The following is a 27,165-nucleotide window of genomic DNA, read 5'->3' on the forward strand; positions in this document are numbered from 1 at the left end:
GTGAGTACGGAGGACTATGGGCCAGGAAAAGGGTATCTCTAAATTACTGAGACTGCGAGACGTGGGCTGTCCGTGGAGAGGGGCAGCTTCTCAAGGACAAAAGTGTGTGAAGTGGGGCTGGAGAGATGGCTCAGTGGTTAAGAGCATTGCCTGCTCTTCCAAAGGTCCTGAGTTCAATTCCCAGCAACCACATGGTGGCTCACAACCATCTGTAATAAGGTCTGGTGCCCTCTTCTGGCCTGCAGGAATACATGTAGATAAAATACTGTATACATAATAAATAAATAAATAAATATTTAAAAAAAAAAGTGTGTGAAGTGCAGGGCGTGGTGGATGGCTCACGCTACTAATCTCGGCACGCGGGAGGTAGAGGCGGGGGGGGGGGGGGGGGGGGGGGGGGGCGGGGGGCGGGAATCGCTCGGTTCCAGAGCAGCCAGGGCTACGTAGTGAGACGCTATCTTAAAAAAATAAAAATAAAGTGTTGGAAGCACGTGTCGCCTTGGTTTGTGAGTGGTCGGAGGAAGCGGGTCGTGCGGGTAGGATCGCCAGGAGCACAGGTCCGGTTACGGAATCGGGAGACGCCCTGCGGGCACACGGCCACGCCCAGTTCCCGTCCCGGACTCCGATTGGCTGCTCCTAGGGGCGGGGCTCGCGCGCGGATTACGCCGGGCCCTTTCCCGTTGGCAGCAGCGGCAGCGCGAGCCCGGAAGCGGACGGGGGCGGTGGCGGAGGCGCCTCGGGCCGGCCGGGGTTGCAGCTCCGTCCTCCCCACTCGTGGCTCCCCGCGGCCCGTGGCGTGGACAAAGACATGCAGTCCCCGCCCCCAGGCCCGCTGGGCGACTGCCTGCGCAACTGGGAGGATCTGCAGCAGGACTTCCAAGGTATCCAGGTGAGCGTCCCTGAGGCCATCCGTGCCCCGAGCCGTGTCTCTCTGTCTCGGGGACAAGGGTCGGGCAGCCCTAGATTAGACATAGGGTAGCTCAGAGGGGTCAGGGGTCGAGGCCCTCTTCCACTTTTCTTCTTAAATGTTCGATGGCAGCCCCGATTGCCCGCGCGTCCGCGGCGTGCTTGGGCGGGATCCCTCTGTACTGGGTCGTCTCGACTTTGTGCAAAGGCCTTGAAAACAGGTCAGGATTCCTCTGTTGCCTCTCCCACTGCACTGCTAACCGACCTGGGACCGCGTCCCCTTCCTGGAGTAGTCACCCGAGGCAGAGCCCAGCAGGGCCCGGCCTTTTGATTCTGTCACCCTGCAAACGCCTTCCCCGCCCTTGGCCAACTCCTTGCTGAATGCTGCAGGGAAGCAAGTTTAGGTAAAATCCAGGCTTGGATGGGGATCTCAGCTATCTGAGACAGAGGGACAGCGCCCACCTAGGGACAGGAGAAGGGTCGCCTTGGCGCGTGTGGTTCTTTCTTGTAGGGAGAGGTGGGCGGGGCAGACTGTACCCGAACCTCCTGATTTGGCAGAGTCTGTCCGAGACCATTGGAAAACCTCCCAGTTCCAGGTGGGGGTTGTTCATGGCCTCTCTGTGCCCATACTAGAGAGAAGGAAGCTGCTGTTTCCAGGAAGGCTGTCACTGGGCAGAGGTGGCATATGCTAGAACCTGAGGAGGATGTGGCAGCTGGGATTGGCATGAGAAACACCCAAATAGCGGAGCCTGGCCAACTGGAGACTAGGTTAGACCTTTGCCTCTGCTGGACTGCTCCCAGCCTCATGTCTCCACTGCGGCTGCCAACCCTTCCCAGCCTTCCAGTACTAAAACTCTCTCTAGAGGCCTAGATGGCCCCAAATCTCCCAGTTTTGCCATCACTACGATGCCCTCTGCCTTGATTTTCCCACACTGCTCCTTGCCCTGTCTTTACTTTGCAACTTGCAAGGTTCACCCACCAGGGCAAAGTGCTTGGGCCAAAGGTGCTTGCAGGAGGGGAGTAGACGGGAGGGACTGGCCTTAGGACTGAAAGCTGGTGACTTTGACCCGAGAGGACACATTGGGAATGCCCGGGTAAAAAGCACAGTGGATAACCCTGGATTCCACTCCTTCAGGTTAGGTAGGTAGGAGGAACTGAGAAGGTGAGGGTTGAGTTCAGGCAGCCCCTATGGTCTAGAGCAGTGGTTCTCAACTTGTGGGTCACGACCCATTTTAGGGGGCGAACAGCCCTTTCACAGGGGTCTCCTAAGACCACTGGAAAGCACAGATACTTACATTATGATTCATAACAGTAGCAAAATTGCAGTGTATGAAGTAGCAATGAAAATAATTGTATGGTTGGGGGTCACCACGGCATGAGGAACTATATTAATGCTGAGACCCTTTAATAAGGCCGAGAACCACTGCTCTAGACTGTTTGAAGATGATGCCAGACACAGGTGGCACAGAACACCCAGGCAGAGCTGAGGACAGCTGACCTGTTGTTGAGGACCGGTGGAGGATCTGAGTTTACAGGAAGAAACCTAGCTCCTGGCTTGCCTCGGGTGGAGCTATCTCTGGAGGTCCCCAAGCAAGCTGGTTCCCTGCCCCGACAGCTCCCCAGTCAAGCTTATGCCCTCTCCTCACCCTAGGAAACACACCGCCTGTACCGCCTGAAGCTAGAGGAGCTGACCAAACTCCAGGACAACTGTACCAATTCCATCACACGCCAGAAGAAACGGCTCCAGGAGCTGGCCTTGGTGCTGAAAAAGTGAGGGTGGGGTGCCTTTCCGCTGGGGTGGGTGCTGTTGCGCGGTGGGTGTGGGTGTGGGTGCCATTGGCTTACCCCAGCGTGGCTCTTCTACTCTTCCACTCCCTGGGCTCTGTTCCTTTCTCTGTCCCGAAGGGTTCCCACTGGGGTTCCTGCAGGACTCGGGCTCCCCCACCTGCACTGACTGACTCCCGCCATACTCCCAGATGCAGACCCTCTCTTCCACCCGAGTCCACGGAGGCCGCGCAGGAACTGGAAAGCCAGATGAAGGAGCGCCAAGGCCTCTTCTTTGACATGGAAGCCTATTTGCCTAAGAAGAATGGGTGAGTCCTTCCTTCTTCCAGCTCCAGGGATTTCATGAAGCCCTAGCCTCTCTCTGTCAATCGGCAAAGGAGACCATGTTGACGGCCCAGCTGTCTGACAGCTCACGGTCATGGAAGCTTGAAGGGGAGGGTTCAGGGGATTGGGGCCTCAGTGATGGACATCTAACCCCACACATGGCCAGACACAGCTTCCTGGTGTAGGGACGCCCATGTCATCTTCAGAGGCAAGAAATGAGCACATGCCTGTGGTCCTAACAATTCTGGAAGCCGAGGCAGGAGGCTAGGGAGTCCAAGGTCCTCTTTGACTACATAGTGAATTCAAAGTAGCTTGGTCAGCATACTGTGTGTCAGGCCAGCCAGGGCTATAGAGTGAGACACTCCTTCAAAAATAAAATAAAATAAACCAGCCGGGTGGTGGTGGCAGAGACAGGCAGATTTCTGTGAGTTCAAGGCCAGCCAGGTCTACAGCGTGAGTTCCAGGGCAGGCTTCAAAACTACAGAGAAACCCTGTCTCGAAAAACCCAAATAAAATGAAAATAAACCAAAGGGACTGGAGAGATTGCTTAATGGTTAAGAACACTGGTATTCCTCCAAGGGACCAGGGCTCGATTCCTAGCACGTACATGATAGCTTACAACTGTCTGTAACTTCAGTTCCAAGGGATCCGACACCACCTCTGTCCTCTGTGGGCACTAGGCACACACGTGGTACACAGACACACATGCAGGGAAAACACCCATACATATAAAAAAAATTCCAAAGCCAAGTCAAGGGCTGGGGATTTAGCTGACTGGGTAGAGTGCTTGCCAGACATGATTGATGCCCTGGGTAGTGGAGCTGGGTCTGTGCTGGGCAATGCATTTGTGTCCTGGACGGTTTTTATGTCAGCCTGACACAGCTAGTGTCATCTGAGAAGAGGGAGCCTCCTCGTAAGATCAGAGTCAGGCTGTAGGCAAGCCTGCAGGACATTTTCTTCTTTCCTTCTTTCTTGTTTGTTTTTGTTTTTTGAGTCAGGGTTTCTCTGTGTAGCTCTGGTTGTCCTGGAACTCACTTTGTAGCCAGCCTGGCTTTGGACTCAGAGATCCGCCTGCCTCTGTCTCCCTAGTGCTGGGATCAAAGGCCAGTGCCACCATGCCTGGCTCTAATGTAGGGCATTTTCTTAATTAGTGATTGTTGGTGGTGCCATCCCTGAGCTGGTGGTCCTGGGTCCGATAAGAGAGCAGGCTGAGGAAGTCAGGAGGAGCAAGCCAGTAAGCCACACCCTCCATGGCCTCTGCATCTGCTCCTGCCTCCAGTTTCCATTTGGTTTGCGTTCCTGCCTTGGCTTCCCTCAATGGACTATGATCCAGGATATGGAAGCCAAATAAGCCCTTTCCTCCTCAAGTTGTGTTTGCGCACAGTGTTTCATCACGGCAATAGTAGCCTTGACTGAGACCAGGATAGTGGGGTGTTGCTGTGGCGGACGTGCCCATGTCCTTTTGGGGAGAATTGTGGAAGGACTTTGGAACTTCGGGCTAGAAAAGTCATTGAGCGTTGAGAACTCAGTGGGCCGTTCTGTCGGCGCTCGGAAGGTAACGCTGAGAGCAGAGCAGACGATGGAGGCCTGGCTTGTGACGTTCAGGGGGAAGGTTAAAGACTCTGTCGTGGGCATTTGTGATTAGAATTCGGATTCCGTGGTTCTGCTGAGCCGGGGCCGACCAGCATTGCTGAGGTGAAGTGTTCCGGGAAGTGTTCCCTTAGAGTCAGCACACAGAGACTGTGTTCCAGAGGTGGCCGTGCCTCGTTCTGGCTACTGTGCTTGGTTAGGTGCAAGAGTCACCCAGGTGGTCCTGGTTTGAAGGGGTCATGGGGAGCAGCTGAGGCTTGGGACTGTGAGAGGCCAGGAGAGGCCGTTGGTGAAGGTGCAGCCTCGGTAGTTAGCCCCAGAATGGAAGGGGTCACAGAGAGAAGTTGAGGCTTAACACCAGGAAGAGAAGCTGGGAGAGGTTACCCAGCTGTGTCTGGAGACCCCAGCATTTTGGAGATGACAGTACCATGGCATGACCACCCAGGAGAGCCCCAGCTGTGGAGTAGAGCTGGCCTGAGCAGAGGATACTGTGCGGGCTGAAGATGGTGGAGCCAGAGAAAGGACCCAGGCCCCTCGGTAGTGCTCCGAAGAATGAGTCCCAGATGCTGGCCACTGAGTTCTTTTTTTTTTTTTTTTTTTTTTGGTTTTTCGAGACAGGGTTTCTCTGTGGCTTTGGAGCCTGTCCTGGAACTAGCTCTTGTAGACCAGGCTGGTCTCGAACTCACAGAGATTCGCTTGCCTCTGCCTCCAGAGTGCTGGGATTAAAGGCGTGCGCCACCACCGCCCGGCTGCCACTGAGTTCTTTACACAGTTGGATGGAGTTTGGTTTGGTCTTCTTCCTATTATGACTGCACCCTGGTTCTTCTCTCTCAAAGTAAAGTATTTGACTGATTTTAGAGCCCACAGTTGAGAGACTTTGAAAAAGGTTTTGGAGTTTTACAGAGACTTTTGAATTTTAAAAGGGACTTTGTAATTTGTTTTGTTTATTTTTCAAGACAGGGTTTCTCTGGGTAGCCCTGGCTGTCCTGGAACTCGCTCTGTAGACCAGGCTGGCCTTGAACTCACAGAGATCCACCTGCCTCTGCCTCCGAAGTGCTGGGATTAAAGGCATGTGCCACCACCGTCCAGCAGTACTTTGTAATTTTTAAAGAAACTGCGCTTTTGAAGTGTTTGAATTGGCAAAGTCTGTGCTGATTTTAAGTTGGTGATACGGTTTATATTGTAATGTTTATTAATGCGAGATCTTGGGAATGAGTAAAAAAGGAAAGGTTATTAAATAGTGTTGCAGTGTCAAGTTGATAAGGGGTCAATTGTCTGGACAAGTTTTCATGTCAACCTGGTCCAAGCTAGAGTCGTCTGAGAGGAGGGAACCTTAACTGAGAAGCCGCCTCAGTAAACTCAGGCTGTGGGCAAGCCTGTAGGGCGTTTCCTTAATGAGGCGGGAAGGCCCAGCCCACGGTGGGTGGGGCCACGCCTGGGCTGCTGCTCCAGGATTCTATAAGAAGGCAGGCTGAGCAAGCCAGTGAGCTGCACCTCTCCGCGGCCACCGCTTCAGCTCTGCCCCCAGGTTCCTGCCCCGTTTGAGTTCCTGCCTTGGCTTCCTTCAGTGACACGCAGTCCAGGATGTGTGAGCCTTAGAAACTCCTTCCTCCCCGCATCGCTGTCTTTCATCCCAGCACCAGAGATCCTAACTAAGCATCTGGGAGGACAGAGGCTCCATTCACTCTTCGGTAGTTCAAACTCCCAGCCTCTTTGTAGGAGGAGGGCGTCTCTTTGCCGTGCCCCTGAGGCTGAGGCCTGAGTGGGGACAGCAGCCCCTCTGCTGGGCGCAGCTGCTTCGTGAGTGACGCAGTGTTGCTGTCACAACTGGGGTTTCGCTAGTGGGAGGGGTGGAGATGCAAGGAGCCTGGTTTTGTGGGTTGGTTTTGATGGCATATTTTTGAGACAGGGTCTCTTGTAGCCCAGGCTAGCCTCAGCTTCCTGCTAGCTTCCTGCCTCCACCTCCTAAGAGCTGGGATTACAGGTGTAAGTTTTTATGTGGTGCTGGTGACTGACCCCAGGGCCTCACAGGTGCTAGGCACACACCACCGGCTGAGCCATCTCCTCCACCTGGAGTTCTGAAGGGAGACGGGAATGAGGGCCGATGTGTGGCTGTGGCTATGTATGGAAAGCACTGAAGGGGACTCAGGCCTGAGTTTCTTGGAGTTGAAAAATCAAAGATTTTTGATTATCTTGGGATAGCAAGAGAAGATAACCATCCGCCCAGATGCCAAGTCCCCGTGCCCACACCTGAGGAGTGGTTTTAGATGTGGGGATAGTTTCTCAGGGGAAAGGACATCCAGGCTCTCAAGGTACCTCCATGGGGAGGTTCCGGACAAAGCACCACAAGCTGGAGACACTGTTTACCCAAGGACAGGATTCTGGAGCAGGCAGGGAGAGAGGTGAGGTGTCATGTGTGGTTGGTCAGTGTCACCCCCTAAGTTTAGAACATGGCCAACGGGGAAGACAGCGGGCTCTAGATTGTAGTGTTTCTCTGTCACTCAGGCCGTCTTCTGTCCCTTAGGTTGTACCTGAGTCTGGTTCTGGGGAATGTCAACGTGACACTATTGAGCAAGCAGGCTAAGTATGTAATGCTGGTTGTCGAGGGTTGGCTCTCACCCAGGGTTCCCCATCTACCTCTGACTTGGCTTGGTGTGGTCTTGGGGTTCTGGGTCAACTTCTCCAGGCTGGCCTGTGACCTCTGGGCATGGTGGAGAAGGAAGCCCCGACCCCTGCATGCCCACCCATGAGTGCGGATGCCTGTCCCTCGCCTTACCAGGTTTGCTTACAAAGACGAGTATGAGAAATTCAAGCTCTACCTCACCATCATCCTCATTGTCATCTCCTTCAGCTGCCGCTTCCTGCTCAACTCCAGGTGTGCACACTGGGCTGGTCTGGGACGGGGTCAGGGACAAGGCTCTGATCTTGGGCTGGGCTGGGGTCGGGAACAAGGCTCTGATCTTGGGCTGGGCTGGGACAAGGACAAGGCTCAGACATTACTTCTTTGTACCCCACTCCCCAGGGTGACGGACGCCGCCTTCAACTTCCTGCTGGTCTGGTATTACTGCACCCTGACCATCCGAGAGAGCATCCTCATCAATAACGGTTCCAGGTGTGCATGCGCAGTGGGGTGGGTCATGGCACATGGGGACTTTGTATCTGGGGGAGCCGCTCTGCTTCACAGGGGTAACCGGCACTCTCTTTTAGGATTAAAGGCTGGTGGGTGTTCCATCATTACGTGTCCACGTTCCTTTCGGGAGTCATGCTGACCTGGTGAGTGACCAAGACCTCAGTTGACAGGGGGATAGGGTGAGGCCGAAGCTCCAGGCTCTCTTACCTCCCCTTCCTTCCTCTGCTTCCCCCTAAATTTAGGCCAGATGGTCTCATGTACCAGAAGTTCCGGAACCAGTTTCTGTCTTTCTCCATGTATCAGAGTGAGTTTCCTTGCTAGGGAGGGGACGGGGGAGAAAGCCTGTGGCCCAGAGCGGGTCTGACATGCGCTCCTGTTGGCCACCCAGGCTTTGTGCAGTTTCTGCAGTATTACTATCAGAGCGGGTGCCTGTACCGCCTGCGCGCCCTGGGCGAACGGCACACCATGGATCTCACCGTAGGTAAGTCAGTTGGCCCTGCTCTGCAGCCCCGAGGCCCCTGGGAGTTGAAGGTTTCCTGTCCCTTCCAGCCCTTCACCACTCCAGCTTTTCCCTACCCCTCCCCAACAGAGGGCTTCCAGTCTTGGATGTGGAGAGGCCTCACCTTCCTGCTTCCTTTCCTCTTCTTTGGACATGTAAGTCACACTTGGGTGTCTCCGTCCACCCCTTGGGTGTCCACCTCTGGATCCGAGTCCCAGCGGACACCATACTTACTGAAGAGACTCCCCCCCCCCCCCCCCCCCAGTTCTGGCAGCTTTTTAACGCGCTGACACTGTTTAACTTGGCCCGGGATCCTGAGTGCAAGGAGTGGCAGGTGAGCCAGGGGGCTAGGATGCATAGGAGATTCCATCTAGACCTCCCTGTCCTGACCCCGGCTGTCCCCAACCCCTGCAGGTGCTCATGTGTGGCTTCCCCTTCCTTCTTCTCTTCCTCGGCAACTTTTTCACGACCCTCCGAGTGGTACACCAGAAGTTCCACAGCCAGCAGCACGGTAGCAAGAAGGATTAGAGTAGATCCGATGGCCAGCCCCAAAGGGGCTTCTGACCTGTGTGCCGGGGGGGCAGCAGGTTGGGGCACCCCTGTGTGGATGGGGGGTTCCCTTCTGTGCCCCCTGGGCTTCGTGGGCTCTGTGGGCCCTGAGGAAGGCCTGGGCCTGGAGCCCAGCTTGCAGTATTTGGGTTCTGGGCCTCAATAAAGGAAGAGAGGCATGGAGGTCTCTGACGGATTGTGGATGTTTTCTCCTAGGGGAGGCAGGACTTGGGGCCCCCAACACAGCACTGCTGATTCTTGGCTCTTGGTCTGGGGAGTGGGGTTGTCTAACTGAAGCAGATCCCAAGACAGACCCCATATTGGCTCCAGCAACACCAGGCAAATACAGAAAACAACTTTATTCCAAGGGCCAGGTTATTTAAAATTATATACACTCATTCAAAATCGTGTGGTGGGGCTGCACCCAGCTCAGTGGAGAGAAGAGCCCCTCTGTACAGCTGCCGAGGGCCTAAGGCACCATCACCCAAAGGTGGGCCCAGTCCCTCTTGCCATGTGCCCTGCCTAGGGGCCCAGGAGGGCATCACTCAGGCCAGGAGGAGTCAGTCCCTGGGCCTCCCTGTGTCAAGGCCAGGCAAGAACCACCAGAGGTGGAGGTCAGCAGAAGGGAGCTAGGGAAGTGATTACAGGGAACGAGGGATAGGAGGGCGGCAGCTCCTAGCTCCACACGTCTAGGGAGTAGCGGCCCTTGGTCATCAGCTTCTTAACATAGTCCACAGCCTGGGTATGCTCCATGGGCCCAAACTCGGCCACGATGTCATAGAAGGTGTTCTGCACATCTTTGGCCATATTCCGAGCATCCCTGGGTGGAGACAAGGGGACAAGAATGTGTGAGGGGACTTGGAGCCACCCTGTAGGTGGGTAGTCAGCACCAGGTGCCTCCCCAGGCTTCTCTGCTCACCCGCAGACATAGATGTGGGCACCGCCTTCGTGGATCAGCTTCCACAGGTGTTCTTTGTCTCTCTTCAGCAGGTGTTGGACATAGACCTAGGGGATGGGGGAGGGGGCTGTGAGCAGCGTCCAGACGCCACAGCGCCACCTTTGCATGGGACAGCCCAGCCCGTCAGCACAGCCGCCTGCCTCACCTTGTGGGCCTGCTCCCGGGAAAAGGCCACATTAAGCTGGGTGAGGGCCCCGTCCTTGTGGAAGCGGGCCAGCTCTTCGCGGTAGAGATAGTCCTCATCTGAGCGCCGGCAGCCATAGTACAGCACTGTCTCTCCAACCTCCTTACCTGGGCAGGGGTGAGGCTGTGGTGAAGGGGAGCTCTCTGGCCTGGCCCTGACTCCTCACAAAAACAGAGCCCCGTGGCTTACCTTGCTCCCGGAGCCAGGCTCGCTCCTGGATGAAGCCCATGAAGGGGGCGATCCCTGTACCAGGGCCTATCATGATGACAGGGGTGGTGGACTTGAAAGGGAGGCGGAACTGAGATTTGCGCACAAACATGGGTACCAGGGCCCGGCGGCCATTCTCGCCTGCTGGTTCCTTGGCCCGAAGCCAGCTGGTGGCCACCCCCTTGTTCACTCGCCCAGACTTCGCTTCGTACTCCACAGCCACGGCGCAGATGTGCACGGAGTTGGGGTGCACCTGGAGGAGGGACTGGTGTGAGCCTGGCCTCACCCCGCTACAGTCCCTTTCTTGGTGGTTTTCCTTGCGGGTACCCAGAGTCCCTTGCCCTAGGGGGTGCCTCCCCGGCAGAGCTGGCACCCTTCACCTTGGAGGATGAAGCGATGGAGTAGTAGCGGGCCTGCAGCCGTGGCAGCAGCTCGCACAGGTGGTCTATGGGTGGCCGCAGTGATGGGTAGTCTTGGAGAATGGCTAGGATGTGCCTCCTGGCCTCCACCACCCAGCTCAGGTACAGCTCCTGGGGAGACAGAAGGAAGGTGGGTGACCTGGGATATGTGCTGGGTGAGGGTGTGGAGGGGAACACGCAGGCTCACCTTGCCCTCGCCTGAGGAAGACGCCATCTTGTGCAGGTGCTCCTGCTCCGAGGGCTCTGAGGCATACTGTGCCAGCTCGTAGAGCACGTTGGTGCGCGGCGGGTTGGTGATGTCCAGATAGTAGGTGAGGGCCGTGCGGTAGGTGGTGGGGCAGGGGAATGGGTGCTTCTTGTTGGACTCCTCTGCAGCACAGAAGGGGGACTGAGTGAGCGGTTGCCCCCTGAGGCAGGGCAGGGTGTCATAGGGCTGGAGGTGCTGCAGGCCTTTGTAGCGGGAAGCTGGCACTCCCGCCTGCTCTCTATTGCTTCCTTGGCTCTGTGGGACGGCTCAAGCTTTCTGCCAGGCAGAAGTGTCCATCAGAGGGATCTAGCCATTGTAGGCTGCCAGGTCTTGGAGGAAGCATAGTGTGTGTGTGCTGAACAGAACCAGCTCCTTCGGTCCACGTGTTCTAACTGAAAGTCACTAAGGGCAGAGCCAGGACTTGGGCGGGTACTGTGTCCACAGTGGAAGGCCCCGGGATTCAGTAGCATCCAGTACCTGCTCACTGTAAAGGAACCTAGAAGGCATCAAGGGTTGCCAATCCCAGGAGCCTATAGCCACAGCTGTGGAGCCTGGGCCTAAGATACAAGGCTTGATTTAGCAGCCCTGGTCCAGGAGGATGTATGGCTGGGTGGCTTCCCTAGCTGCCTGGCTCTTGGCCTCAGGTGTCCTCCCTCTATAGCTATAACAGGCCTAGAGGGCTAGACCTCCATACATAGTCTTAAGGCATGGGGCCTTAGCACCCGGGCCACAGGCCAGAGCAGAAGCTCAACCTTCAGGCCTAGTCAAGGCCCTGTTGCAGGACTCACCATCAAGATTGTTTAGAGACATGACGATGTCCAGGTCAGCCCCCAGGATCTCCCCGATCTGGTTGACCAGGGTTGAGTCGTTGGCTGGGTATACGGCCACATGATCTCCAGACTCATATCTAGAATGGAAGCGCAAGGCTCAGGAGGAAGCGAGCAGATGACCCTGTGCCAGGCTTGCCCCAGGGGAGACGGGAGGCGGCAGGTACCTGATCTTCGAGTCTGAGATGTCCAATTCCAGGTGCATTAGATGCCGCTCAGTGCCCTGGTTCAGCTTCCGGTTGGTGGTGACAGCAGCCAGGAATGGATTCTTGGCATCGAAGGGGCTGATGGGAAGAAAGGTCATCAGTGATTGGCTTGGGACCTGCTTATACTAAACACTGGGAGCTAGAGCTGGTGGGCAGAGCAAAGGGACACAGGAAAGCAAGCTGGCTCCTAAGAAACATGTGAGACCCTCTGCATTCTGCCTATGGAAGGGCTGGGCCAGGGGCTGGAGCCACCGTGGAAGCTACCTAGGTTCTGAGATACTTGCATAGCACTTGGCTTTCACACTCACACAGAGACCACAGCGTGGCTAGGAGTGGCAGATGGAAGAGTCTGCCCAGCAGGATGGCTGGCATGACTCAGGGCGACAGATGACTGGGGAGGCTCCAGCATGAATAATCTGGGCAGCACCCAGGGGTACGTAGGGTCAAAAGTGAGCAACACGATTTGGACTTTTTTTGGGACACGGTTTCCTGTAGCCCAGGCTTGCCTAGGAACCCGCTTCACAGGTGAGGATAACAGGGCTTTGGATCCTCCCTCCTCCACTCCTGTGTGCTGAGCTTGAGAATGTGCCCCCACGCTCAGTTTGTGGAGGGCTGGGGACGGAACCAGGGCCTCACACATTAGGTGAGCACACTGTCAGCTGAGCTGCCATGCCCAGAGAGCTGTGGATTCTAAGGAAAGGAAGCGGGCTTCTCGCCCAAGTTTGACCTGCCAGAGCTGGCTCCCGAGGCCTCAGGGGGGAGCAGTGCCTGTCCCTCGGGCAACTTGTGCCCTTCCATAGATAGTGGACGTGAAGGTGCAGTACCCCGCTGTGCTCACTCAAATAATGACTGGAGGGACACACATCTGCTTGGGATGTGGGTACACGAGGGGCCCCAGGTCTGTCAGCCGCACTTTTCTTCCTCCACTTACGGTTTCTGGTTCTCGTAGCTCTTCAGACGGCCCATCTCACCCGTGTAAACCTTGGCAGTGTCAACATTTTCGTGGACCACGAGCTCATACTGGCGAATGCTGGGAGGGGTAAACCAAGGCTGGGGTCAGGGCTGGGAGGAAGGGGGTTGCAGGGCCAGTCATAGCAAGAAAGGGTTGAACTACACAGTGGTCATGGGTGGAAGACATAAAGCAGCAGAACACAGCAGACCCTGTAGCAGTCACAGCAGAGAAGCAAGAGGCAAGGGAAGGGCTGAAGCCGACCCCGAGAGCCTGAGAGGATCAACAGGCCAGGACACACAGCTGGAAAGGAAGTCAGTGTCCTGGCGATGCCACGGGACAGGAAGGGAGACCCCACCTCAGCCCCCTCACCTTCAGGGAGCCCCCTCACCTGGAACGAGGACCTCCCAGATCCCATGCCCATCCCTCCTCACTCCATCCCCAGGGCCACCCACCCCAGGCTCCAGCCGTGGCCTTCCACTTACCTTGACTCCTCCCCAGTGGCTTCCACCCCGAAAAACTCGCACACAGCTGGCCAGAACTGCTCCCTCCATGTGATGAAATCCTCTTCTAAGCTGGAGAGAGGACAGGCTTAGCTGGGCTAGTCACTGGCTAGACACCAAAGCTCCTCACCCTTGTGGCTCCCAACCCTGCTGGGGGAAGAAGGGTGGCCCACACTCCAGGCTGGGACCCATGCAACTAGGGTGTGGCACTTACTTCCCGTCATCATCACCAAGGCCCAACTCAAAGATGCGCTGGGCGCCAAGTTGTTCCAGTCGCTGGTCCACGTACTTGCCCATGGCATTGAAATGCTCATAGGTCTTGTTCCCAAGGCCGAACACCTGTGGGGACAGCAGGGAGGTTCTGAGGCCAGGACTTCAGCCTGCCCAGTGGGGTCTGATGACCGTGGGATGCACTGAACCCTGCACTGGGAGCCTCGGCACTATGGGCACTGAGAAGAACACCTGATTACTTTATTCAGGTGACCTGCAGTCCACAGATGGCTCCTTTTATGGCTAGCCTTTACACCTCAAATCTAAGTGACCAGCTTAGCTGGAGGCTCCAGCCCTCCTTACTTGGCCAAATTATATTGTTCTGGCCCTCATCCGGCAGCCAATGTCCTGTGCGGTCAGCTGGCAGCATGGGAGATGCTCTGGATGGGCGAAACTACACTAAAGGAAGGGTAAAGCTCTCTGCTGGAAACCCCCTGGCCTGTAAAACGGTGAAGGAACAGACGGGGCAGCTTGCACAGGAGGATCCTAGGGTTCTGGGGAGGTGCCACAGGCCAGTGTGCACCCAAAGGATTCTGTGGAGACTCACAGCAAACTTGACCCCAGTGAGGTCCACATCAGTCTCTTGCAGCCAGTCATAGAAGTCCTGGGCGTTGTCGGTGGGGTCACCCTCACCATATGTGGCCATGCAGAAGACTACCAGGGACTTGTCGATCTCAGGCAAGCTGCTCAGGTCAGCCTAGAAAGACAGGGGTGTCACGGCTGTGGCCTGAGCCCGCAGGTGGTGGCAGGTGGGAAGGCCTTGGTCTAGGCCGTCTCCCATGCATCTCAGATATATTTAAAAGGAAGTCTGGAGATGGAAGACCTTTGTGGCAGGAGAGCGGAGTGGGTGGAAGAGAAGGAGTGGGCATTGGGGGAGGGGATGCTACTGATGAATATGGGAGCCAAAGAGGCAACTCCTGAGCCACACGCTCCTTCCTTCTACCGTGGCTGTTTTGTGTGCTATACAGAGCCACCCCATGTAAGGGAATGGAGGCAGGCAGTACCAGGAGAATAAGCGTGGTAAGTTGGCAGTCAGGGGCAAAATGCTCCTGTCCCTAGCTGTTAAGAACATGGCTGGGATCTGTCATATCCTATGCTGGCTTAAGAGGAACAATATTGGCAGGATGGCTTATGGATAAGGAAGGATGCCACTGCCCCTAACTATGGCCTCTGATCAAATTCTCAGCCTCTCTTGACCCCTCCCTGGTTCTCTCTCCTCTCTTCCCACAGCTGTAATGCCAAGGTATTAAGAGCCTCAACATACGGCGGGCTTAGAGCTCTTTGAGATGATCCCACCCAACACCTTCCATAGACAGGGAAGAGGCAGCCTGGGGTCCCTCATATTTGGGCAGCAGGGTGGGGCACACTCACCAAGTCATACTCTTCAGGGTCTGCGGACATGCCCCGCATCCCGTAGCGGTGGGCATCCTTGGACAGTCGGTTAGCAAACTCCTCAGCGGTTCCCGTCTGGGAGCCATAGAATACGATAATGTTCCTTCCCTAGGGGAGCAGGCAGACACACGGGTGAGCAAGTGCCCAGGGCAGAGCAGAGACACAGGGCAGGCCTGGCAATTGGAGCCCTCGTAAGTCCTCTCTGTCCTGACCTCAGTTCTTCACTGAATCTCTAGGGCTGATGTCTGGCTGTCACGGATGTGATGATGGAAGAGGGCATCACCCAAAGGACTCCAGCTGGAGTCATCCAAGTAATGTCACACACATCGCAAGACCATCCTCAGACACTGGAAAAACCACAACCTAATATTGAGGTGGTGGCGCACGCCTTTAATCCCAGCACTCAGGAGGTAGAGGCAGGCGGATCTCTGGGAGTTCAAGGCCAGCCTGGTCTACAAGAGCTAGTTCCAGGACAGGCTCCAAAGCTACAGAGAAACCCTGTCTCAAAAAACAAACAAACAAACAAAAAAAAAAAAAGGAAGGGGACTAGGAAAATATGGATTAGCTGATCTCCATCTTGCTTTACGTATGTATATATCAATAAACATAACACATAGTGGATGTGGTTCTTTGGCATTTGTGGGGGTCCATAATCTTCTCCCATACACAGGATACCAAAATCTGCAGGCGTCAAGTTTCTTGTACAACACGGTGAGGCAGAGGCTAGAGAGATGGCTCAGTAGTTACGAGCACTTGCTGCTCTTGCAGAGGACCCAAGGGCAGTTCCCTGCACCCACATCAAGTGGTCCACAACAGCCTGTAATTCCAGCTCCAGGGATCGAACTATCTCTGGCCTCAGTGCACACCTGCACTCTTTTTTTTTTTAAATATTTATTTATTTATTATGTATACAATATTCTGTCTGTGTGTATGTCTGCAGGCCAGAAGAGGGCACCAGACCTCATTACAGATGGTTGTGAGCCACCATGTGGTTGCTGGGAATTGAACTCAAGACCTTTGGAAGAGCAGGCAGTGCTCTTAACCACTGAGCCATCTCTCCAGCCCCACACCTGAACTCTTGTGCGAAACCCTCCCCTGCATAACTAAAAAATAGTAAAAATAAGGCAGGTGATGGCAGCGCATGCCTTTAATCCCAGCACTCAGGAAGCAGAGGCAGATGGATCTGAGTTCTAGACTACAGAGTGAGTTCCAGGACAGCCAGGGCTACACAGAGAAACCCTGTCTCAAGAAACAAAACCATATACACACACACACACACACACACACACACACACACACACACACACACACGAGTATATGAGTATGTATATACATGAGTATATATGAGCATATATATGCATATACACATATGTAAAATAGATCTTAAAATAGGCATTTATACAGGAGCTACATCTATCCTTTATACTGTCAATTTTAAAAAATATATTTTCTCTTTTTTTCTTCTTTGTTTGTTTATTTTTCGAGACAGTGTTTCTGTCTGTAGCTTTGGAGCCTGGAACTCATTCTGTAGCCCAGGCTGGCCTCACACTCACAGAGCTCTGCCTGCCTCTGCCTTTTGAGTGCTGGGATTAAAGTCATACGCCACCATGCCCAGCTTATTTGTATGTGTATGCATGTGTGCATCATGTGTATTCAGGAGCCACTGGAGGTCAGGGGCATCTGATCTAGAACTGGAGTTACGGATGGTTGTGCGTCACCACGTGGGTGCTGGGAATTGAACCTGGTCCTGTGCAAGAGCAGTGGGCATTCTTACTACTGAGCCATCTCTGGGCCTCTTTTAAATTTTTAGACAGGGTGTTACTATGGTGGCCCAAGTTGGCCTCAACTTTTGCTTTTCCTGCTTCACCTTTCTTACTGCTGGGATTACAGTTGTATATCATCACACTGGCTTCTAACGTACCAACTCTGTGTGCGTGTGTGCGCGCGCAGGGACCTGTGGAAGCCCAAGCACCACACTGGGTGTCCTTCCTCAGCTGCCTTCACTGTTTGGTTTTGAACAAGGCTCCTCACTGCTCTGGAGCTCAGATTAGGCTATGCTTGCTGACCATGGAGCTTTGGGAACTGGAAGCATATTCTGCCCAGTCTGGATTTTTATGTGGCTTCTGGGGAATGGACTCAAAATTATAAATGTTGATAATGGGGGGGGGAGTAGGTTCTTACGTTTTAGTTTATTCAGACAGTCAAAGTAAAAGCAGAGCCCCTACTGCTGTGGTAAGATCAGGATGCCCTTAGCACTAGGGCCTGCTTGGTTCCAACAGCCCTCAGCCCCCCATCAGGCCCTCTCCTGAGCCCCCTCGGTGCCCACCAAGGCCAGACTCTACTAGGAGCAGAAACAGGAATCTTACCGTTTTCTTCATCTTTTCCACGAAGCTGCTTTCTTTGACAGATGAAGTCCTGAAAAACAAGACAGTTTGATGGGGGACAGATGCAATTTACAGGATGGGTGTGACAGGCAGTTGGGGGACATTCCACAGGTTAGCCCCTAGTGATGAAGCTAAGAGTGGGACTAGTCGTCAGTCCAATCACTCCTTCCTGTGCCTCAGATCCACCGATGGGCTTACAGAGGACAGCTCTGAGTCTGGCCTGGTCATCTGTCTGTGCTCCCTTCCCAGCGTCTGGCCCCTCTCCATCTTCTGTCCCTCTTCTTCCTTTGCCATCACCTCAGGCAAACAGAGCACAAGCTGAAAGAGGCTCCAGCTTCAGCCTGAGACAGTGAGCCAATGGGAAACTCTGTCAGAAAGTGGGGGTGGGTGCCGGGCGATGGTGGCGCACGCCTTTAATCCCAGCACTCGAGAGGCAGAGGCAGGCGGATCTCTGTGAGTTCGAGACCAGCCTGGTCTACAAGAGCTAGTTCCAGGACAGGCTCCAAAACCACAGAGAAACCCTGTCTCGAAAAACCAAAAAAAAAAAAAAAAAAAAAGAAAGAAAGTGGGGGTGGGGGGGCATACAGAGATAGCTCAACAATTAAGAAGGCCCGATCCGCAGTCATGAGGACAAGCGCTTGGACCCAGCAGCACAGAACAAGCTGGGCATCCTGCGCACCAGCCTCTGTCCGCGCATACAGCTGCATACACTTACACAAAACAAATATGTAAGATTTAAAAAGCAGCGTTTATGGAACTCAAGGTGGTGTCTGGTATCCACACACCTGTGCAGCGTGTGCACGCTCATGAACACCTGTCCTCATACAGACACACATACAGCTGCAAAAGGAAATAAGGACAGCCGGGTGGTGGTGGCGCACGCCTTTGATCCCAGCACTAGGAAGGCAGAGGCAGGTGGTGGGTGAGTTCGAGACCAGCCTGTTCCAGGACAGCCAAGGCTACACAGAGAAACCATCTTGAAAGCAAACAAAAAGGAAGCCCTGAGTGGAGACTGGTGTGAGAGAAGGTCTTCTAGAAAGAAATCCTAGCTCTTGCTTCTCTGGCCAAGTCACTGACTCACCATGCCCTTGTGAGTAGACTGACTTGATGTCCCCAGGATTTAGCCTGGCCTCCCCTGACTCCTTCCCACAAACCCCTACTTCTGTGTCCTTCAACACAGAATTTGAGCTTCCCCAGAGCAAGCTTTCCCTGCCTCTCTGCAGCATCAAGGTGACCATCCTCAATAGGGCACAGACATCCATCGAGCACTTCCCACCCCACATTCTAATTCCTTCCCTTGAGGACTGGCTTTAATAACTAGGAGGTATCTGTGTGTCTGCCTGGCACTTGGCACACAATTCAAGGCTTTCCTGCATGGCTGCTCCAGGTCTCCCACCCAGCATCTGGCAGGCAGAGGCAGACAGAGGCCTCTGGGGATATTTCCCACTCCGGACCCTTTCTGGGCTGAGTAGCCAGCTCCTGGCTTTTCTCAAAAGACAGATGTTTCCATAGAAGTCACATCTCCAGCTGGGACAGGCAGGGGGGGAACGGGCACTGTGCCAGGAGCTGAGGATGGGGACTAGAACGTGCCATCTCTGCCTTCCAAGGGCCTGTCCTGTCCTCTGAGCTGAAGCCCGGGAAAATCACAGCAGAGAAGCCACGTCAGAGGCAGAGCTGGCTGCAAGTCTAGGTCCTGTCACCACATAGCACGTGACATCCTGGTCCTACTGTCTGAAGGGCTCGGCTACTACCGAACTTGATTTCCACAGCATTCCTGAGCCCTTTCAGGCACCTGGAACTTTGGTGACACTCAAGAGGACAAAGGTCTTGGAACGTGAACAGCTGTCTGGGCTAGTCTGTGATTTTAGACACCTAACAGCCTAAGGTGGCACAGGGCTAAAGGTGCGATGCCCACTGCCAGAGAGACAGGAAAGGCTGGGCTCCATTCTCTGACAGCAAGTGGCTCTCAAGAGACAGAGCAACAGGCTCCCAAGGGCACAAACTAGGGACTGCTAGCTGCGGGCAAGCAGGACGGGGCCTGAGGCTAGTCTCCTGCTGTAGGCGAAAGGGGCCAACTCCAGGCCAGCTGGCTCTGGCCATGGTGAGGTGAGAGCCCCAGACAACAGGTTTGCCTGGAGACACTCTCCTTGACCCTGGAGACACAACCATGACACCCTGCACTTCTTGTGGGGGAGGGGAGGTGGCAAGAGGTCAGCCTTAGGTGTTGTTCCTCAGCTTTGTCCAGACAAGGTCTCTCACTTGCCTGGAGCTCGCTCACCAAGCAGGCTTGGCTCACTGGGCACCAAGCTCCAGGGATCTGCCCACCCATTGCCTGTCGGGCACTGGGAATACAATCCTGCCTCCATGCCCAGTCTTTTCACACAGGTTCTGGGGATCAGACTCAGATCCTCACACTCATGTAGCAAGCACTTTACTGGACCATCTCTCGACCCACACTTTGAGGCCCAGCGCCTGCCCCTTGATTAGCTTCGCTTTGGCCCTGGGGGACAAGAAGAACTTTCCGTCTGCTCCCCTCACTTGTTCAGATTCAGCAGGGGCAGTGGCCTCTGGGAAAACAAGAAGTCAGACCCTTTGCTGAACAACTGCCCTATGTCCCTCCTGGGCAGCCCTTCTATCCCGGGAGCAGCTCCCAGCAAGCCTAAGGAAGCAGACCTGGTAGCACCTATCCGGGGGTCAGCTGGACCCTAGCCCAGGAAGTTGCCTCTCCCTTTGGCAATGGATGGCAGCCATGAGCCGCCTGCCCACGGGCTACCCGCACATCTACACTGGGGCTGGAACTGACCTCAGGGTGGGCTCGTCCGGCGGAGATGAGTATGCACATCCCATGATGCCCCTGTTCCCAACAGGGATTAAGGAAAGAGGAGGGTCCCACACTGAGCTCTGTTGCAGCTGGCTGGGAGCCAACAGAAAGGAAGTTCAGCTCCGTCCATTCTCAGTGTGGTGGAGTAGGCGGCTTGGGCCCAGACACCCCAGAAGTCCTCTCAGAATCCTCCGGCACCTCTGCCTGCCTCTGTCCCCATGAGCTTGTGAACTCTGCAACATCTGGCAGCTCCAGCGGGACTGAGACTGCAGCCTCCCATGATCCCCTGCGGCTGGGGTAACACCCCCCCCTTCTGTATGGACTGAGGGAAGGAGAGAACATTTCCACCCCCCCACACTCAGTCTCCTTGGTAACTGTTTATATCAGAGCCCCGTTCCCCACACCCTCCCCCTTTCCCATTAGGAGAAAAAAAGGATGGAGAACAAAGCTGTCCCAGCCCTGACACAGACTGTGCAGGTTGCAGCAATAAGAACCAAGCCAGCCATTGCTGCTGCCAGAGTCCCGAAAGACTCTGGGGACATCCTGGGCACTACAGGGAGGTATACTTTCCCTTCCTGCCCCATGCAGCGGGGACAGCCAGCACAAGATCTTAAGGAACCCCTCTCTTGGTACCCAGGCATAGACCCCAGAGTCCTGTGCAGGTGGCAGCTGGCCCAGTTGTGGGAGTCCAGATACCACATGGCTCCACAGCCGAGCCTGAAAGGTTCCAATTAGCCCCCAACCCCCATCCCTCCACTGGGAGCAGGCGCCTCTGAAGTCAGCTGCAGGCCACTAGAGTGGGCAAGAGGAGAGGAAGGGGAGGGGAGGGGAGGAGAAGGGAGGGGGAAGCACTGAGTCACTGGGTGAACCCAGATGCCTCAAGGGGGTGCATTTTTATGCTCCCGTCCCAGGCAACGAGGAGAAGCACTTCTGAAAGCCGAGGCAACTCATTAAATTTTCTGTGTGGCAGAGCTGATCCCTCCTGGGCTATCCCGCTGTTTGCGAGGGACCTGGGAATCTGCTTTTGAACTTGCAGAGCCTGCCTGTCTGGCAACTAAGGTCTGCGGGCTGCAGGGTGAAGAGGCAGAAAGGGGGGTGAGGACGAGAGTCAGATACGGTGGCAGCAGGAGTGGGACAGCAGGAAGGATGGTCAACCTCTCCACTGCCTGGGCTGTGCAGAGCTTAGAGAAAAGTGGACAGTTCTCTTCAGGGTCCCGCCCTAGGGGAGCTGCTTCAAAGGGAGTTGGGAGACAGCCAAGGGCAGGTGGAGGGCCAACAGAGGTCTCAGATCAAGACAGAAAAAGGGCTGGGCCTGGCGGCGGTGCACATCCCTGTGTCTCTCTGATAGCAGCATTTTGGAGGCTGAAGCATGAGGAGAGAGTTTAAGGCTAGCCTAGACTACAGAGTAAGTTTGTCTCAAAAAACAAAGCAAAACACAAAACCAAAAACCAAAACAAAACAAAAACCAAAAAACCCAAAGCTAAGGACGTAGCTCAGTGGGCAGTGTAGCTGACTCCTGGGCACGAAGCCCAGCGATCCCCCCAGCACCAGAGACACTGCACAGGGATGGATGGCATGCACACACTTGTAATTCCAGCACATGAAGGTGGAGACAGGACAAATGGGAGTTCAGGATCATCCTCTGCATTGGCACACAGCAAAAGAACCTGTCTTTATGGAAGGTGTCACAGGTACTTTACAGAGATTCGATGTAGTCATGTCATAAGCTTTATTGTGCATACAGGACTGAGGTAAGTATCACCAGGAGAGTTTTCATCAAATTGTGCTGTGCTTAAACATATGCCTAAAATAAACTATTCAAGGTCAGACTCCCTAAGTTTGAACCAACCCTAGCTACTTCAGGATTCAGGACTTGAGCTGAATAAACTAAATAAGCAAAATAAACCCTTTCCTGCCAAGTTCCTTGTGGTCACCCGTTTCGTCACTACGAAACACTGTAGACAGTCATCAATGACTTGAGGGTCAACGTGCTTTTCTTGCAGTTATCCTGAGACAGGCCGCATCTGGAGGGTCAACAGGAAGGGCAGATCCACTTGATCAGAGAGTAGAAAAGTGCAGGTGACCTCAATAGGTGGCACAGAGGTCCCGGACCTATGCTTGCAGGCGGACCTCTTCAAACCACTTCTGGGTCACGCATGGTGCCCTGCCTACCCTTCACATGGTAGCTCCCTCCTAAAATGTCTTTCTCTCACTCTTAAAATAAGTTTTTGGATGTATTTTAGTGTTTTACATGTATGAGTGTTTTACCTGCATATATCTGTGTACCACGAGTGTGCCTGGTGTCCTCCAAGGTCAGAATAAGGCATCGAGTCCCCTGGGACTGTGAGTCACCCTGCAGGTGCTGGGAATCGAACTCAGGTCCTCTGCAAGAGCAGACAGTCGCATGCACGTGCACACGCGCGCGCACACACACACCACAGCCACGCCTTTCTCTCTGAGGAACACATCTGTGTTTCTAGTTTTGTGCTCACTGGTGCAAGGACATCTGTACAGAAAGGGTGGCCCTGACTGAGAGTGGAAAGAACCCCCTTATGCTCCTCCATCTGCTGACGCGCCAAGATAAAGACGGACGTAAGAGCTGCCTGCAGCCTTGACTCTGGGCAGTGCTGCGATTTCAAAGGCAGACAATCCCAAAATAAAGGAAATAAAGGTCACTTGAGGAAACGAGAGTCTTTGCGGCTTTTCTAAACAAGCCCCAAGAGGGCACAATTGGCCAAATCCAGATCGTAGGAAACTATGAAACAACAGGCTGGAGTTTCTTTCACATAAGTGTTGCAAGGGAGGGACAGGAAGCCGAGAACTGCTGGAATGGATGCTGTGTTTAGGAAAAGTTGCCGTTCTTAAACAACCAGCACTAGAGCTCTACCTAGAGCTACGAGGCTGGGAGTGGGGCATTGTGGGCTGACGGGACATGGATGACTGTGATACTGATTGCATAACTGTACATGTGTCAAGACTCAAATGTGGGGCTGGCAAGATGACTCAGTGGGTAAAGGCACTTTCTGTCAAGCCTGATGACCTGAGTTCAATCCCTGGGACCCACGTGTATAGTTAAAAAGGGGGTTTTAGAACAGGGTGTGACTCAATGGTCGAGCACTTTCTGAGTATTCACAAGAATCCGGGTTCCATCCCTAGCACTGGAAGAAAAACAAGGAGGATTTTATTATGCGCAAATTATAACTGAATATACCCGGCTCCTCTCCACAAAGAGAAAAGAATATAATGTGTTATCAATTGCAATAAATGACTTTTAAGATACTGAGTTTAAAAAAGTCCAACCTAAAAATCTAATGGCAAAGCTCTGTTCAACCAATCAAGGATGAGAACAAATGTCCTGATAAAGTCCAGGGAGACAACAGTGGGTAAAGTGCTTGCCTGCCACCGAGCTGCAACTGTTCAGTCCCTGGGATGCACGTGGTGAAGGGAGAGCGCTGGTTCCTGGGAGCTGTCCTCCGAGCTCTAGGCATCAATGTTAGGATTAGCACGATTATGTAGCCATGCCTGACTTTCTTTATACTGGTCCTGGGGACCCTATCTCGGGGTCCCATGATTGCACATCACTTTAACCCTCTGAGCCATCTAGGATTCCGGGTATTTGGCACCCCTCTTGGCCTAACTTCTAATTGGCTTTTACCCTTTCCCTTAGTCCCTATTCTCTTCTCTCCAGCCATGCCCCACCCCTACTGCTTTTGAAGATGTCAGAGTCTGAACTCTGGCGTTCCCTCAATCCATAGTCCTAACAAGCCCTACCCAATATTCCAGGGGGATCCCCAAACTCTTCCTCTCACTCTCCTCAAATCTGCTCTAGCCTGCATGTCAAAGCAAACACCCTCCTATCTATTCTAGGCACCGAGAGTCCAATCATCAACTTTCACTATGTTCTCCTCAAGGGCAGCCTCTCCTGGGACAGTATCACCTCCCAGGGGACCACATCCTGAAATGGTTTCTCCAAACTCTTCCTGCCCTTGCCCTCCCTCTGCCTTCCCTATTACCTGGATGCAGCCATTGTGAAATCAGGGTTGGTCATTTTGCCACTCCCATAACCCTCTGGTATCTGGTCCCAACCTGCCCTTCTAACTATACTTCCCACACTCCCCTGCCGCTCCCCAAACCACCCCAACACCTCCATCTATGGACACCATCACTGCTGCCCAAATCCTGCTCTGCTTCTGAAGCTAGATTCATGTTGCAGCCCTTTCTAGAACCCTTTTCTCACCCCGAGTCAAAACCAATCCCTACATCTTGGGCTCCCTAACTATGTACACCTTTGACCCCAGGACACTGTACCCCAGAGGATCTATGTACAGGACTACAGCTGTTCTGTTCTGGTGCTTTCGCACAGATGTTTATGACTGTGAGCCAAGACTGCACCAGGCGTCCACCACCTCCACCTTCTCTTTGTACCAGACAGCCTGGGGTAGCTACAGGCTCCACTCTGTGGTAGGTACCTCTCGCAGCAGGAATTCTGCCCAAGAAAAGAGTTCAGGTGAAAATTCAGGGCAGTGCACCCTCTCTCAGCTCCAGGAGGGATAAACTTTCTGCCAGTGATGCTGACCTGGCCCAAGAAAGTAGGTATTTCCAGGCTCTGGTATCTTTATTGGGCACACATGGTCAGTGGCACCCGGGACAGTGTTCAGAGGTTCAGGGAGCTAGCTACATTTAGACTTGTGGGAGGGCCGCAGAGGTTTAAACTCCTAGGGAGAGTTACCTGGGTACCCAGGGGCACCTCCTGACTTGTATATCTCTCTGTGTTTGGAGTGCTTGCTGGCCAGATTGCAGCTGGCTTGTTATTTTGGCTTGTGTAAACATCCACACCCTTGGGGCTAGGGATGCAATTCAGTCTGAAGAGCATTTGCTGTATCTGCACAAAGCTGTCCACGACCCTTTAGGTGCTGAGTATCACATAAATCAGGCGAGGTGGTGCACAACCGTAATGCCAGCACAGGGTGGGTGGAGGCAGAAGGACCAGAATCCAACACAGCAAGTCAGAGGCTGGCCTGGCTACGTGAGACTTGCCCTCGAAAGATAAGTAAGATCAGACATGACTCATGAGTAAAAGCGCCTGCTGATGAGCCTAATGGCCCTAGGACCCCCACGACGGAAGGAGAGAACTGACTCCTGCACGCTGTTCTCTACACCATGGCACATATCTACACACACACACACTCATACATAACCTAAGCTCAATGGTTTCATGCTCCATAGCATAGCACGCAACCCCCTATTAAGACCTTCAAAGACTTTATGACATCATTTCTAGAAGTCACCAGAAGCCATGATAAGAATATAATGATATGCTGGGGAGGGGAAGAAGGGAACCTTTAATTCCAATACTTGGAAGGCAGAGGCAGGTGAATCTCTATGAGTTCAAGGCCAGCCTGGTCTATGGAGTTACAGGACAGCTAAACTCTGTATCGAAAAACCTAAAATAAATAAGTAAGTAACTAAGTAAGCAAAGCATGAAAGACCAGGGAACACATGCCTTGCCTTTGATCCCAGAAATGTTCGGAGACAGAGAAAATCACTGTGAGTTTGAGGCTAGTATGGGTTACATTGTAAGACCCTGTCTCAAAAAAAAAAAAAAAAAAAAAAAAAAACAAAAACAAAAACTCAGACCAACTATATAAGTCTCTACTTCCTAAACGCTGGGATTAAAGGCATGTGTCACCTTGCCTAGAGACCGTGAACTCTTGTTCTTCCTACCTCCATCTCTCAAGTGCTGGGATTACTGGTATGCACCACCCATCAAGGCTGGCAACTTTTGGTTTTTGAGATAGGGTCTTGCTGAAGTTGCTTAGGTTGGCCCTGACCTTGCTCTGTAGCTGAAGCTATCCCCTGAAAAACATTCTGCATCTCATATTTTTTCTTATGGAGCAGTGGGACCTCCATTTTACAGATGGTGGAACAAGGCCAGCTTGGAGGGTGGGACCAGGCTACTGGTCCCTTTATCTCCAGGAGGGCACATTTTCATCACAAACAGTGCTCCCACCCCAAGAAGGTACCCAGGGCCAACCCAGGCTGGAGAGACTGGATTTCTGTTCCCCGGTTCCTCCCTAAGTCCCAGTAGCCTAGGTGTGGCTCTACCCTCAGGACAGGGTCCTGAATTCTTATGCTGAGGGAAACCCTTTCCTGTCCTCCAGGAATGTGTCTCCCAGTCTCACCTCGAAGTTGCCCAGCCACTAGGCTGGGAGGACAGCTAAGGGTGCCACCCCGCTTAGATCAGGGCTGCAGCCGCAGGGGCCTGCTTAGACAAGGCACCCTGGGGTATTTTAGAACCTGCTTCTACAAAGTCCCATCCATCGCCCTCGCCTCTCAGCTGTTCTTTGCTTTTGTTTGACACATGATCTCATGTAGCCCAGGCTGGCCTCAATCTTGTTGTATAGCTGATCCTTCTGCACCCATTTCCCGAGTGCGGGGACTATAGATGTGCTCCAGGCTTTTGACTTTTTATTTTAAAATTACATTTATTCCTAGTGTGTGTGTGTGTGTGTGTGTGTGTGAGAGAGAGAGAGAGAGAGAGAGAGAGAGAGAGAGAGAGAGAGAGAGAGAGAAAATGGTGCACAAGCAAAATGCACTTGTGGCAGTCAGAGGACAGCGACAGAGCCAGTTCTGTCCTTCTACCATGTGGGTCCTAGGAACAGAACTCAGGTTGCCGGCCTTCCTTGCAAGCAAGCGCCTTTACCCAGTGAGCTGTTTTCCTGAGTCTGTTTGTTGTTTTTGAGGCAAGCTCTCTGCTAAGTTGTGCAGGTGAGGTGACTCCCTTGCCTTCGTCTCCTGACTGGTTGCCACAGGCCTGGGCTTTGAGGCTTGGCCACCACGTTCAGATATCTTACTGTCCAGCCCAGTGATGGTGACAATAAGCAGGTGACGATGAAGTGGGGAGGCAGCTCCAGGTCCCACAGCTTGTTCACGGCAGATGATGGGACACGGGCCAGGCCACTGATCACTTCCTCTTCAGTAGGACACACTTTCACCACAAGCACCGTCCTGCCTC

General features: G+C 53.7%; 2 protein-coding genes across 3 annotated transcripts in view; one reads left to right on the forward strand and one right to left on the reverse strand.

Annotated features, from left to right (window-relative positions):
• The first annotated feature begins 675 nt into the window (after positions 1 to 675).
• Positions 676 to 8,966, forward strand: Tmem120a (transmembrane protein 120A). Its single transcript, XM_041648554.1, has 12 exons — positions 676 to 889; positions 2,558 to 2,676; positions 2,883 to 2,999; positions 7,130 to 7,189; positions 7,385 to 7,480; positions 7,628 to 7,717; positions 7,813 to 7,878; positions 7,978 to 8,039; positions 8,124 to 8,216; positions 8,325 to 8,389; positions 8,500 to 8,568; positions 8,649 to 8,966. The coding sequence occupies exons 1-12, from the start codon at positions 809 to 811 to the stop codon at positions 8,760 to 8,762; spliced, it is 1,032 nt and encodes a 343-aa protein (XP_041504488.1). The 5' UTR covers positions 676 to 808; the 3' UTR covers positions 8,763 to 8,966.
• A 161-nt stretch (positions 8,967 to 9,127) lies between these two features.
• Positions 9,128 to 27,165, reverse strand: part of LOC121446138 (NADPH--cytochrome P450 reductase) — a 43,050-nt gene continuing 25,012 nt past the window's right edge. For both annotated transcript variants that reach the window (XM_041648553.1, XM_041648552.1), the window contains 14 exons: positions 17,312 to 17,360; positions 14,925 to 15,053; positions 14,101 to 14,250; positions 13,498 to 13,622; positions 13,266 to 13,355; positions 12,763 to 12,861; positions 11,793 to 11,909; positions 11,587 to 11,705; positions 10,739 to 10,920; positions 10,513 to 10,662; positions 10,115 to 10,385; positions 9,887 to 10,032; positions 9,703 to 9,788; positions 9,128 to 9,603 (listed from right to left, as the gene is read on the reverse strand). In XM_041648553.1, the coding sequence (XP_041504487.1) occupies positions 9,459 to 9,603; positions 9,703 to 9,788; positions 9,887 to 10,032; positions 10,115 to 10,385; positions 10,513 to 10,662; positions 10,739 to 10,920; positions 11,587 to 11,705; positions 11,793 to 11,909; positions 12,763 to 12,861; positions 13,266 to 13,355; positions 13,498 to 13,622; positions 14,101 to 14,250; positions 14,925 to 15,053; positions 17,312 to 17,360 (1,858 nt within the window). In that variant the 3' untranslated portion in view covers positions 9,128 to 9,458. The remainder of the gene's footprint in view (positions 9,604 to 9,702; positions 9,789 to 9,886; positions 10,033 to 10,114; positions 10,386 to 10,512; positions 10,663 to 10,738; positions 10,921 to 11,586; positions 11,706 to 11,792; positions 11,910 to 12,762; positions 12,862 to 13,265; positions 13,356 to 13,497; positions 13,623 to 14,100; positions 14,251 to 14,924; positions 15,054 to 17,311; positions 17,361 to 27,165) is intronic.

Source organism: Microtus oregoni, unplaced genomic scaffold (assembly GCF_018167655.1).
Source record: "Microtus oregoni isolate MIOR12 unplaced genomic scaffold, Mior012 000003F_ref0000135, whole genome shotgun sequence".
In the NCBI taxonomy this organism is placed as follows: Eukaryota; Metazoa; Chordata; class Mammalia; order Rodentia; family Cricetidae; genus Microtus; species Microtus oregoni.

Excerpts from the sequence above, each read along its gene's own strand:
- Tmem120a (XM_041648554.1), top strand. The coding sequence starts at position 809 with ATGCAGTCCCCGCCCCCAGGCCCGCTGGGCGACTGCCTGCGCAACTGG. Across the intron at positions 890-2,557 it reads AGGACTTCCAAGGTATCCAG|GAAACACACCGCCTGTACCG; the intron begins GTGAGCGTCCCT and ends TCCTCACCCTAG. Across the intron at positions 7,190-7,384 it reads CTATTGAGCAAGCAGGCTAA|GTTTGCTTACAAAGACGAGT; the intron begins GTATGTAATGCT and ends TCGCCTTACCAG.